Source organism: Lagopus leucura, unplaced genomic scaffold (assembly GCF_019238085.1).
Source record: "Lagopus leucura isolate 7727_CA_CO unplaced genomic scaffold, USGS_WTPT01 Super-Scaffold_100029, whole genome shotgun sequence".
Classification (NCBI taxonomy): Eukaryota; Metazoa; Chordata; class Aves; order Galliformes; family Phasianidae; genus Lagopus; species Lagopus leucura.
This window is the reverse complement of record NW_024962280.1, coordinates 1,673,041-1,687,101: the sequence shown is the minus strand read 5'-3', so window position 1 is coordinate 1,687,101 and position 14,061 is coordinate 1,673,041. Positions and strand designations below refer to the sequence as shown.

General features: G+C 38.4%; 1 protein-coding gene across 4 annotated transcripts in view; it reads left to right on the top strand.

Moving 5' to 3' along the window:
- The window catches only part of IFT80 (intraflagellar transport 80), a 42,992-nt gene that overhangs the window by 14,072 nt on the left and 14,859 nt on the right, over positions 1-14,061 (top strand). For all 4 annotated transcript variants that reach the window (XM_042881159.1, XM_042881158.1, XM_042881160.1 and 1 more), the window contains 4 exons: positions 3,517-3,626; positions 4,203-4,292; positions 5,275-5,412; positions 12,932-13,111. In XM_042881159.1, coding sequence (XP_042737093.1) covers positions 3,517-3,626; positions 4,203-4,292; positions 5,275-5,412; positions 12,932-13,111 — 518 coding nt within the window. The remainder of the gene's footprint in view (positions 1-3,516; positions 3,627-4,202; positions 4,293-5,274; positions 5,413-12,931; positions 13,112-14,061) is intronic.

The following is a 14,061-nucleotide window of genomic DNA, read 5'->3' as shown; positions in this document are numbered from 1 at the left end:
CTTTCAACCTGTTGAAGGCATTTTAACCACAGGAGTGAATGTAAAAGTCTATTTCAATTCTGTTGAGGAGGTTCATATTCAGATGTGATGTGTTTTCATGTTTACCATGTACAAAGACAAGCTAACCAAACTGTAAGTTTTGAGGGGAAAAAACAACTTGCAGCATACACTTCTTTATTTCTCACTTGATATGTTTCAGGTTTGTTGTGCTTTATGAAGCTTACAATGTAGGAGACATTCCAGTTGGCAGTAAGCAAGTTGAGTTTCCATTAATTGGTTAGTTTCTGGACGGCGAGTTGGTTCTGCATGAAATAATTATCTTCTGCATGAAATAATTATCTTCTATATTTGTGTTTTAAGATAAGAACCTGCGAGCTCCAAAGCCCTTTAAACCTGATAGGATCAGATTCCCAGAGACCGTTCGGTAAGCTGCTGGCATACCTGGGATCAGGATAGGATTCTGCAGAAAAATTAAAGTTTTTTAGGAGAGATATATCACATTGGAGCTAATTTTTCACTTCTGTATCAATAATCTTGAGAAATGGAAGGATTACCGTTGCTAGCATTCTACTCATTCCACTCTTTGTATTAGAAATAAATTTTCAGGCTCTTATCTTTGCTTGATGGCCTACATGCCTGCTCTATCTTTGGATTTTTATTCACTAGAAAAACACGAACATATATTTTTCCCTTTTTAGCTTTTTCAGTACTTATATGGAGCTCTGTGGCCACATGTCCTGTGTCGTGCCAACACATGGAATAAAGTTCGTGTGACCCTGTGGCCTCTTCTGCCATTGGCCATAATGTATGGCTGTTATGGCTGCATCATTCTTGAAGTCTGGCTTTACTTTTCCAACCTTAAGTTTCTTCCTTTGCCTTTTTGCTTACTGGAAGCAAACTCACAACAGTTGCAGTGCAGGCAGTCTAATTACAAAGTGTTTGTTGGGAAGCAGAACTTATTTGTAAGGAACAAATTCAAAATGCAGAATGGAACTCCTATTATTGTGCTGCCGCAAAGAGAGACAAAATTATATGGATTCATCTTTCTACTCCAGTGCAAGAAAAAAGTCTCAGGAGACTTGCACCAACCAAAGTGGCAGTGGTTGCTCTGTCACTCAACCTGAGCACTTTCTTGGCTACACATCGACGTTGGGGTGATTCACTGGGAATGAACATCTGCCAGTGGAGCACAGGGATGTGGAGAAGCGTGCTTAATGCTATATCCCTTCTCCAGCTCTTCCCTCTGCCCACCTCCTCTGCTTTTATCACAGCTCTTGTCACACGGCATTTTTCCTCGAGCTGTTTATCACCAGTGCAACTCGCTGTAGATTCTGTCCTGTGGAATGTTTCTTTCCCCAGCGATGCAATGAGTTGGCAGTCTTTTCCCAACCAAGTTCTTGTTAAGTGCAGAAGGAAATGAGTTAACTTAGCTCCTGCTGTTAAGCCCTGGCAATTGTGGTTAAGTAGTCAGCCATCATAAAAAAGGGAAACATTTGGTTTAAATCTAAAAGCCTTCTGATTGTTAAATCAGCGTTAGAGCAGGACAAAAATTAGTTTATTTAGAATTTCTGTACTGCTGGCGACAGAATTTATGTCATTTTCAACATAGATTGCTGCCAGTAGGAGAACAGCTAGTGCCAGATCTGCTTAATCTGTGTTGTATGCTTCTGTGAGTTGCCTCTTGTCGTGGGTGACTCAAAAAATTGCATCATCCTGTATCTCTAAATAACATAGAATAAATGCCTTTATAAGTGAAAACATACAAATTACAAAAATAATCAGCAGCAATGACAGCATTTCTCAGTTTAAAGTTCAAATATGTGGAAGCTCAGGTTAAACTCAGTGATGTGTGAGTCACTTTTTTGAAATGGAGCTCAGTGTGCCAGAAGTGTATTTCAGAATTTTACCTTGACAGAGGATTTGTTGAGCCTTGGGGTTTTTTTTAATTATCATTCTTGGTAGCTGTACAAACCATGGTTAATTTGCTCAAAATTCATTAAGTTGATAACTAGTTATCAGCTAAAATATGCACGGATCCTTAAGAAGTGCAGATCTCAGAGAATTTAAGAGAATTGCCTTCTGTTTTCCTCCTCTAAAATTACAGAGTCGTCAAACACAACTGTTTAGATTTGTAACTGTTTGCTCATCCTGTGGTTTCTGATAGCTGAGGTGGGCCTTCTGGGTGCAGTTCTGGTTGGGGCTGTTTAAGTGCTCCTGGTGCCCTTCAGGGTTAGCTGGGCTGTTGTGCCCAACTCCAAACTCTTTCCACGCGGGGATGGAGCTCCTTCAGGTCCCGTGTCGTCGAATCACAGAACCATTCAAGTCAGAATAGACCTCTGAGATCCCCAGCCCACCCCCCACACCCTCAGTGCCACATCCCCACAGCTCTGAACACCCCAGGGATGCTGACCCCAGCACTCCCTGGGCAGCTGTGCCACTGCATCATTGCTCTTTTGGAGAAGAAATGTTTCCTGATATCCAACCTGACCCTTCTTAGCACAACTTGAGTCTATAAGCTCCCCCTCTGCATGTCTCATTGCTGTCTGTAGGTGCTTGTGCTTAGACAATTCAGTTGTGTCATCAAAGGCCTCATTTCTGCACTGAGAACATTATGTCTATAGGTGAAAACCAATTCAGAAGATATGGAAGCAAGCTTTACAAAAAGCAAAAAGGAATGATCTGCCTGGAACTTACTGCACAGCCCCTCTTGCAGTTTCATATACGCTGTTTCTGTGTCCTCTGATGCTGAGACAGTGCTGTAACTTGCTGCCTATTGCTACAGGGCTTTTGTGTGATAGAAACAAATGTTTGCACATGATCTCTACTTAATTTTTTTTTCATGTTTGCAAGGAATGAAGTAGTGTAATACTTTGGTTCTTCTTCCTGAGGGGAGGCTAATCCTATCAAGTACTATAGAAAATGTTTGCATTTTTATTCCTGGATGCTTTTTCCATGCAATTTTTCACTTTTTTTTTTTTCTTTTTTTTTTTTTCTTTTTTTTTTCAGAAAAGATCATTTAAAAACTGCAACACAACTTGTTTGTAAAGCAGTACAGTCAGCTTTATTCCAGATGCATCATTCTGGAGTTTTTAATCTACAAAAAGTTGTTTTGTTTTTTTCGTTTTTCAAATTACTGGGAAAAATCTGTTAGTTCTGCAGGCCACTCTTTCTAGTTTTATGAAATAGTTTATGAAACACAGCCCAAGGATGAGAAGAACAATCTCATCTTGTTTTGCTCAGCTGTATCTTGGAAGAAATCAATCAGGTTTGTTTTGTGTTTTAGACGGAAACAAAATCAACTGGGGGTATAAATGTGAGGGTCAGTGCAGCTGCAGAAGCAAATAGTTTTGATTTGACCAAAAAGCAATCTTCTAACTAAAGAAATCCATAGGTTGGCTTTCTCCTGCTTCTGAATCTTTGAGGTGTGTTTGAAGGGAGCAGTTTGAAGTGACTGCGGCAGTTTGTGCATAATTTGATCAGTGAAGACATCAGAAATGTTCTCTTTGTTTCTTACAGGAACACCAGTGTATTCAGTGGCCTGGGGACCTGATTCTGAAAAGGTTCTCTATACTTCAGGAAAGCAGCTCGTTATTAAACCTCTCCAACCAAACGTTAAAGTTTTGCAGGTACTGTTAATGCTTTCAGGTCTCACTTCCCACATGAAAGCTTTTGTCAGGTATCTGTAGTTTTCCCAAACATTCAAAGTTTGTACTGCAGTTTTCCAGGCACTGGGCATGCTGCTATTTTTTTTTTATTATTTTTTTTTTTTTCCACTTCTTATTTCAATTAAAGCTTCAGGTTTTTTTGAGGATAAGGAGATTCTCAAATAGTTTTGTTTACAGAAAGGAACAATTTATTCTGTGCATATTCTTCAGGCGGCTGATCAAGGATTTCCCTTCTTGCAAGCAGAGAGGAAGCACGAAGATACAGAAACCTTTCCCTTTTCATTTGTTCCTAAAAATCACAGAAAGATACAGAAACAATCATTTGGAGCAGTCTTTTATGCAGATCGTGATGCTTTCGTGTTCCAGGCTGTCTTTAATTTACTCTTCTGCAGAGTAGAATAAGTCAGTGCATGTACACTGATGGAAAACCTGATCTGCTTTGGGGTGTGAGAATGCTACTAAATGCTGAACAATGAATATTAAAAGTAGTTCTCAGACTTACTACATTTATGTTTAACCTATTGTTTTCCATTTCAGTGGAAGGCCCACGATGGGCTTATTTTAAAAACTGACTGGAACTCAGTGAATGAACTTATCCTTTCTGCAGGTGAAGACTGTAAATATAAGGTATGTACTGGCTGACTTTGTAGGGGAAGCTAAATGACCAGAAAAGTTATTTGTAGACATTCTGATGTTTTCTAATTTTATTAAGACTTTGAAGCTTAAAACAAAATGTCAAGACTTTCAGTTTTCAAGAAAAACTTGTTAACCGAATTTATATTACATTGCTTCATCCAGTGGCATAAAATTAGAAAAATGTCAGAATAAAAACTATTAAAATGCAATTGATAATAGGTAGAAATATAGGAATGAATGATTGAATAATATAAGCTGTGCCACATACTGGAAAAAGTAATGACACTTAAAATTAGAGGAGATAGAGCCACTGTTTTCTGTTACAGGAGCATTCATGAATCCCTTAGGAAATTGTGTAGTTAGAACATTTTATATCCAAAATGGAAAGCACGTATTGTGTTTCTTCCCTTAAGTAGGAACTTCCTATTGTGTGACACATTGGTTCTGTCATTCTCTGCATGTCCAATGGCTGTGGGAAAAACACATACAAGTATTAAATGAAAAAAAGACCATATCCATCAAAGTATTGAAGTCAAATGGCTTTGCTCTGTTCGTTGGCTTCCTGGTCTCCTTTTAGTTACAATCAGTGAGAAAATCTCTTGGCTTACATGTTTGAAGAGGTGCCTTGCATTTTTGGGAAGCAAGTACAAATAAAATAAATCTCGTGGTCATGTTTTCAGCTTACAGTGAAGTGCAGGGAACACTCATTATTTCAAAACATCTCATACACAGTAATGTAATATTTGTCATAGTAGTGAAGTAGTGTCTACTGCATTATACTAACCAATATGGATTGGGAGCAGCCTTTCATGGAAAGTAAACTGTAACGTGTGATTTTTTTTTCCAGTTGCACAAAATGCACTCAAGTAACTCGCAGAGTGTATTTTTGTAACTGCTGTAATTGTGAAGGCAAGTGATAGCTCTAGAGGTGCACCCAAAATATGGTTTTATAGGTAGAATTATTTTTTTAAAGGTTTGGGACAGTTATGGGCATCTACTGTACAGCTCACAGCCCCATGAGTATCCAATAACGTCTGTTGCCTGGTCTGGGGATGGAGAATTATTTGCTGTGGGATCTTTCCATACTTTACGTCTATGTGATAAAACTGGGGTAAGTAACAACTCTGAGAAACAGCAGATGTGGAACTCTGCAAGTTGTTTGATAATACAGTAAATATTCCTGAGGATATACGTGTACGGGCAAGTATTTTTATTAGCAGAAACCAGTTTTGACTTCCAACACCTTTCTGCTGGCTGTATCTCTTCTTGATCTGCCCAGATGTGCTTCTGAATGTGTTCTGGGTAGGTAAAATTTCTTCAGATAATACTGTCTTTCAGGACATTTCATTTTTCTGTGCTTTTTATTTTTATAGCTTTTGTGGCTTTTTTCTTTAAAAAATACAAAAAACACAGTAAGCATTTACAAGCATAAAAAGCAGCTATTAACCATAACAAGCAAGGGCTGTGTGACTATAACCTGCCTTAAAAAAGCAGATAGAAGAACAATGGGGAAAATAATACAGGAAGAAAAATTTCTCTGCATTTGTTTTTCTTGAAAGAATAATAAAATTTCATAGGCACATCTTACAAAGAAATCACAAAATGCAGTGGTTGGACATTAGAAGCTATAAGGCAAAAGCAAGATTAAAAGAGGAGCTAAGGGAATGTTGCTGAAGGATGGACAGACAGTTATTCTAACTAAAGACATACTTCTGTCTTCTCATCTCAACTTCTCTATTACTTCCTAATCTAAAATAACTCTGATAGAAAAAAGGCAGCTACTGGAAATGCCTCTGTTTCTCTCTCTTAAAAAATAATAATTTTTTTTTCTCCCAACTCACAGCTTTACTTTTACTACGTTTGCTATTGCTGACCAAGTATTTTATTTTTTTTTTAACTTTTTCTCCAATTAAAATCAATGCGGTTTCATCTGCCTTCACTGGTATTCTAAGTAAGTTAGCCCAGAGCACAGATTGACCTGATTGTCTCTGTGGATTTCCTGTGGTTCTGCAGCTTTTTGTTCAGACTCGGATTGCATCAAACCTTGCTGGTTTGGGACTTTCATTGACCCATTCTCTACCTCTTTTGCTGTTGCATTTGTTGCTCTTTGCTCAGCTTGGGAAAACAGTGTTTGTTGTGATCATTTGGGGTGTCTTCTGTACGTTGGGTTTTTCCTTACCACAAACAGGGATGACACATCTCAGGTAGCTTTAGACTCTTGAAGAAAAGCCCTTCCATGAGAGCAGTTGTGCAGGTTAAGGTCTGACTCTTCATCATTCACTTTCTGTACTGAATCTGGATTCGGCAGCATTCCTTGATGTAGGCCATGATCATTTTGTGCACACTCAACTTTAATTGATCTTCTTCTCTGTTTAATATTCTGTGTAACTCCATTTCAAAAGCAATTGAAAGAATAACCTTCTCTGTGGCCTTCCCATCTCCCTGTGTGTGTGTGTGTGTGTGTGTGTGTGTGTATGTATGCTGTTGTAGGAGTGTTTTATATATGTATAGTGTATTTTGCTTGATGCAGCTGAGCAAGGTATATTTATACTAGTGTAATTACATTTGTGTGGGACTACACTGTAACACAACGCTTTAAACAGGCAGACTAGCTGTTACTATTGGTATTCTTCCTAGAACAGCACTTGAAACCATGAGCTCCTCTTCCACAACAGCTTTCTGCCTCCCTTCTGAGTACTGGGATTACTGAGCTACATCAGCAAGTGGTAAACTGAAATAAATATGCTCTTGTGGGGGTGATGCCAACAATTTAAATTGCATTTTGCACTCAATACAGATTTAAGTTTAAATGTGGCAAAGACTGATGTAGTGGAAAAGGAAGAAAAATGCTGGAGTTTTTTCTGCTGTCATGTGTGCTGTTTTGTAGCAAACAGCTTTTGTTTCTGATCCCCAGGGCGTTACTGTTTCTCTTGCTAGTCATTATGTAATCTAATCTATTATAAGTGCAGTTGAGACTCCCGCTAACTGAAAACTAGTAATTTGTAATCAGTATTTAATATTGAATAACCTTGTGGAATTTATTTAAAATTTCAATGCAAATGGGTTTATTTTTTCATAAAGTTAAGGGTTCTGTTACCTGCTTTACTACTCAACTCTTAAAGAAGCAAAGACATGTACAGTAGCGAGTGCCAGATGCTTTTCTGTGTTCAGCTGCTAGCCACGATCATTTGTTATCTTCAAAAGTCATGATTTTTAATGAAAGTTTTTTTCCTGACATTAAGTATAAATAGTTACTAAAGAGCTAGCTTTGCTAATATTGAGGGAAATGGAAGAATGATTCACATACCACCAGAGTGATGGAGTTTGAAGAGAACCAGACCTGGCTTTTACTGGTCAACATAGACATTTTTATTATGTCTGATGTAATGGAGCTGTATTGGCAAATTGCTCCTCGGGGAGCCATCAGGCGATATATATATCATTAACTCTTCTCTAGCATATGTGTTCAGTTTGGGGACATAATTAAATTAAATTCTGTTAGCGTATGTTCTTTTTTCCTATTCTTTTCTTTCTTCCTGGATACTTTGTTCTGGCAGCTGTACGTTAAGAAGAGAAAACTGAAAATGGAATAGTAACTCCTAGAACAATTTTATTTCTTCTAAAAATCATCTTTGCCTCTTGTTAGCATTATTAATCTAAAAGAAATGATTAAGGTCACACCAAACAAAATTTGCTTGGTATTGACTGTTGGAATTTGTTGTCTGCTCTATTGTCTGTCATCATTAATCCTGTAGAGACTGCTGAGATTAATTTTAAAAATACTGAAATGTGATGCTGGGTGCGTTGATGGACTTGAATCTTCCTGGTGTTCGTGGCTTTTCAGAGTCTGATCACTTGGATGGAGGGCAGAGCTTGAAAAGTTCCTTTATGTCAGCTATTTCCTGTGGCTCTGCATGCTTCCCTTGCCATTACTGATCAGGTCAAAATATTTACACAGCAAGAGATGCTAAGAATGACAAATTCACAAGCTTCCTCCTCCTCCGTTCTGCTCCCACGTCGTGTTGTAGGAAATGGGCTCTACCCATCTACTCCAAAGACAGGTTGTGTCCCAAGTGCTTCACGGGCTGTAGAAGGATAATAGATAAAGACACTGGAATAAAATTTAGGAAATACCTATAGAAAATAAAGGAAAAAGTTCTTCAAGTGTGACGGCAACTCCTCACTGCATTGGGAACAAATGTGAGTATGGTGCTGTGGCTAAAAACACGGAGCTCTGTCTTTTCATCCTTTTCCTAGTAAGACAGACTTAAATATAATGAGAGTCCATGTCCAGGATTGGTCAGATGTTAAATAGTTAGCAGTGTTCTCTTTTCCTTGTGTTGAAAACTGCTGACAAATTAGAAGAAAAAGCATCTAAGGATTTTAAAACCACAGTGTTGCAGATATTCACAAAGAAGCTCTGCAAATAATTTTTCTCATTAAAGCCATTTAAATTCAGGACATTTTGCAGAATTCATATTATCATATATCCTTCCTATTAACATTAGATATTAGACTAATAGAAAAAAGATGGTGAGATTTTGGAAGTAGCTATTATACCATGCATGTGTTTTCATGCTGCTTAGAACTGAACTGCACTGCAGCACTGGAAATCCCAACAAATCTGTTTTCTATAGAGTTACTATGAGCTTTGATCTCATTACATTTAGTTTTAGCCTTGCTTCACAGAGATATGCATTTGGCAGTGTAACAAAATAAGGGCTTTTTCTGCGCTGTCTCTGTTTCATCCACCTTTATTAACAGTCATGATTCTGAATTCTTTGTAGCTCAATAAAAGAAAAAAATATTACAGATAGGTTTCCCATGGAGTTATGTTGCTGACCAATTCTTTCCAAGCTGACATATTTTAATTTATTAGAATTGGCTAATGTGACTTCTGGAAGAAAATGAAAACATGTGGATCATCTATGGAAGTAATCATCTATTTAAAGAATTAAATCAGTGTTTCATTTTCTAAGGTTAAGAATTTATACGGGACAGTTTATCATCCTATTTTTCTTCTGGGCTCTGACAATTCTATGTTTGCTTGGATTTCAGGAGAACTGTAGGAAAGCAGCTGAACACCTCCCCTGGGGGTGGTGGCTCAGTCAGTTCTTGGTAATTAACATTAATTACCAGAGTTAAGTCCGCAAAATGTTTGCAGGAGCCCTTCTTAGTTGTGTGTTTCAGCAGCACAGGTGCTGTGTGTTCACACGTAGCACGGGATTTCCTTAGCACCTGCTGTGCATGCTGTGTCTGCTTTGTAGAATCTTTTGTGGGTTCCTGTGTGGTGGGACTTGAAGGCCTAATAATGGTGGGGTTTGATATAATAAACCTTATGTTTTATACTCAATATAAAATGTGTGGAGTCATACATAGACAGACATGCACATTTCCCGCAGTCTGGTTCTGTGTATGTATTCATGTTCAGGTATTTCCAATGCACCTAAGTATAGATTTGCTTTGGATAATTGATTGTTGTAATCTTACAAGTTTAGGTTTGCCTTCCATTACACTTGTAATGGAGAGAGACCCTGAGTGGAGACCAGCTGGGAGCAGCTAACCATCCACAGTTGGCAATACCAATTAGTATTATTTCTATTAGTAGTAGTAGCAGCATTAATGCTACAATTAGTATTACTAGTATTGTTATTAGTATTAATGCTACAATTAGTGTTACTGTTAGTCATTTAAAATGTAAGAAATGGTTCTTTTGTTTCATTGCATTTCTTCTTGAAGTATTTATTCATTGGTATCACGTGGATAACTGTTCTTAATTTATTGTGCTCAGTCCAGAAATAATAACTGACTCCATCCTTTGTAGCAGGTCCTGAGTAATCAGTATTTGTCATTTGAAAGGCTGTCCTTGTTCCTGGGACGTGGAGTTCTCTGGAGCTGCTCATTAAAGCTGTTTGACCCACATCTCAGTTTCTGTTTCTGGAAGTCAGGCAACATGCAATGGCTGCAGCGCTTCATCTCTTCTAGTACATTGTGTAACCACAATAGGGAAGCTTAAATTACTGCTTTTAGATATTTATGCAATATATTTTTTAAAATCCAACCTCTGTGAACTCTCTTTTTGTTCTTGAGGTAGTTTATTGAATTCAGCAATGAATTAATTATGGCACAGGAAAAGTGTGAGCCAAGCAGTTATGACAAAGTGTAATGTTGCAGCATTTTGACAGATGTTGGTACAGTATTCATACAGTCATATTCACACCCTGATTTTTAGAAGAACTCAGTGTACTGAGGAGATACATAAAGTCTATTTCAGTTTCTAGGTGTTGTTTCTATCTTGTAATTGGAGAGATTAATTATGTTCAGTTATGGCAGCATTTTATGTGCACAATAGATGTGTCTGGCATCCTCAGGGAGTACGAGTCACTGGAGTGGCCTGAGTTATACCAGGAGCTTTCAGAAAGAAATGGAAAATACAACTTTAATTGTTTTATATTTGGAAACATATACTTGTGTTAGGTTACCATCTGGCAATATGTAACTAAGTTTTTAAAATACCTGAAAAAACAAACTGTAGAACCCTCTGTCAGAGTTGCAGTGTATCTGCTATGCATGAGGAAGCATCACTAAAGACAGATTCTTCTGGCACCCTTATTTGGTGTTCCATTGATGGCTTACTGCCTTGATCTAATGTAAACTGCCTTAGAAAAAAACCTTGTCTGTTTGGGAAGATCCTAATATCCAACTTTGAAACTTTGCTTCTTCAAACTAAGCTCAGCTCGATCACCTGTGGCCAGCTGTGAGGTGTCTCAGATGTGAGGCATTCGGAGCACTGTGAGTGTGCTTGTTGTGGTCACTTGCCCTACAGCTCTGCACCTTCCTCATTCCCAACGTGAGCATGTCAGACACAAGTCAGTGGTGTGCCCTTGATTGCTATGCAGTGTTACTCACAGAGTTCATCTCACTGAGGCAGAAAAGTGGGTTACACTCTTTTCACTCTTTTCTTTAAAAAAAAAAAAAAAAAAGAAAGGAAAAAAAAAGAAAAAAAGCCAAACCAACATGCAGTTACATTCTCCAATTGCAGTGAATGGTGTTTCCAAGCCAAAAAGCATGGAAGCTGAAGCCTTGAAATTGAGTGCTTGCAATTGGAAAGTCAGTCAGTGCTGACATTGTCTTTCACTTACTTTCATATGCATGGGCAGTGGAAGAGCCCTAGCTGAGGAGGTCATCTTATATAGTGTGCTGCACATGGTTAGCACAGTGGGGAGCTTGAATTTCATCCCGTCGTGTTTCCCTGCTATTGAAAGTTGGTGTCTGACACCTTTATTTTAATATGATTTTTGTGATATCATTTCATATAAATCACATGAAGGCTTTGCATGGAGGACTTCATATTTCTTTGGTCTGATGTGTACTGCAAAAGAAATCAGAACATGAAACGTGGTAGAAACATTAGGTGAGCGTTTTCTTCCAGCTGTCTCCCCTTTGGTATAATATCATGTATCTGAAAGTCATGAGAATCCAATGGCTACATTTAATTTCAATCACATGTTTTTTCTTAACGATTCGATTCTTCAGGTTTCAAATGCATCTGAATACTCAGGTAGCTTTTTGAAAGCTAAATACATTTTAAAATACTCTCTTGAACAGTTCTGAAGAAGTTACAGTTGAGGTTTGCATCTCATTTTTGAACTCTGGTTTAAATCCCAAAAGTCCTTAAAAGGTTATTTCGTTTTAGTCATCCACTTTCAGGGAAATGCTTGTTCTCAGATTTGGGATGACTCGTATTTCTGAGATGCAAGAAACAGGGAAAAAAAGGTCTTGGTCTGAAAATTCTTCTTGTTTTTGACAAGAATGTATTGGTGGATTTGGACCCACCTAAACTTGAGAGGAGCTTTGCACATAAGGCTGGGGGAACTTTTGAATAAGGGTTTTCATTGGAGGAAACATAAATGTGGAAAAGGAATAAAATTAGGGTTAGCATTAAATGTAAGCTTCTCTGCTTCTCTCCAAGGCTCGGCCAGATGTCGCTACTTTGCTTGCAGTCATGTTTCAATTTCTTGTTGCAAGCATAGCAACTGGAAATTTTAATACATCCTTCACCTATAAAATAACAATAAGAGCCCAGAGAAAAGAAGTGGGCAAGGCATCCAGCATCTTTTTTGTGTTAGGAGAAGGGTGCATAGCATCACTTCCAGTGCTTTTCTCAATCCCCCAATGTCACAGTGCTGGGAGCACACTGAGCAGCTGTAGGAGCCTGGCAGCTCTGTGTGCAAGAGGAGCAGCTGCTGCATGCTGCCCAGGCACGGCTGCTCCTCTGCAGCAGGAACAGAATGCAGATGTTTAAGACTGCTGTACCATTGTAGTTGTTTCTACGTACATCCACTTAAATTTCTGTGTAGTAACCATGCATGTTTATGAAGGACTAGATGCACTTTGAGTGACTAGACAACTGGACATTCTTGATTTTTGCCCTGATGGCTTTCCTTTTTGTGTCCCTGCTTTTCAATCTAATGGAAGAAATCTAATCTTGATTCACTTATTAAAATTGTAATACAATTTATCTCATTGATATGTTTCCTTGTAAGTATTAACAATACTCTGTTTATTACAATAAGTTACATCCAAGAAGTACAGAAAAAATTAAGAATTCTTTTTTCTCTCTCTGCAAGTGGTCCTATGCTTTAGAGAAGCCAAACACTGGCAGCATATTTAATATTGCTTGGTCTGTGGATGGCACTCAGCTGGCTGGAGCTTGTGGGAACGGACATGTCATTTTTGCCCATGTTGTGGAGCAACGCTGGGAGTGGAAGAACTTTGAAATAACATTGATTAAGAGAAGAACCATGCAGGTAACCCAAACAACACTGTGCATTCAGAGTAGCAGCTTTCTAAGGCCTTGTTTTAATAAGAGATTTTTCAGTCTTCAAGTAACAAGTATTACTGATTATTCATTATTGACTATCATAAAATTGCCTTGTACAGAAGATGTACATCAGATGTACAGAATTGCCTTGTATCATCAGATGAACCAGAAGTACCTTATCCTCCAGAATAATGCACAGCTGTGGGAAGCTGCTTACATGAGAGAGAAAACTCCAGGTGTAAGAAAAATGTTTATGCAGAAAACAATATGTTGACCATAACCAATAGAATTACAGATACTGTCAGCAAAGATGAGACTGCATCACTAAGTACAGACAATATAGAGGAGCTTTCTTTGCCTTACCTGCATCCAGCAGTTATTGGAGCTGCTCGTTTAGTGAGATTTCCTGTATCCCTCTTGATAATGAGGCTATGATGAACGTTGCTGTCTCGGTGCGTTTCCAGATAAATTTACTTGCTGGCTACGGCTGCAAAGAGTTGTAATGTGCTTTCCTGCACCACATATTGTATTTCAGCCTAAATTCAGGTCTTCCAAACCTACAGAAATGTGTTGTATATCATATAACGTGCATCAGGTACCTACGTGGTGCTTCCAGCCCTTGGGGACTGAGCACTGGGCTCTGGCCTCCGTGGGAGCTGCCAAGTCCCAGCCCTGCTGGAATCACAGCAGGCCCTACATGTGGTTTCTGGAGCTTAGGTTTAGGATCCTTCCTTTGAAAAATCTTGGCCTGAATCCACATTTAGGTTACCAAATATCTGCGAATTAATACAAAAATATGAATTTTACCTTTTAATTTGTTCTCTGTGTTCTCAGACACTGACTCACAACATTCACTCAGGACAGTGGGGTAATATAAGATTTCCATCTTACACACTTTCCAAATTGCACATTTGGCATTAGATAGAAAGCCAGTAT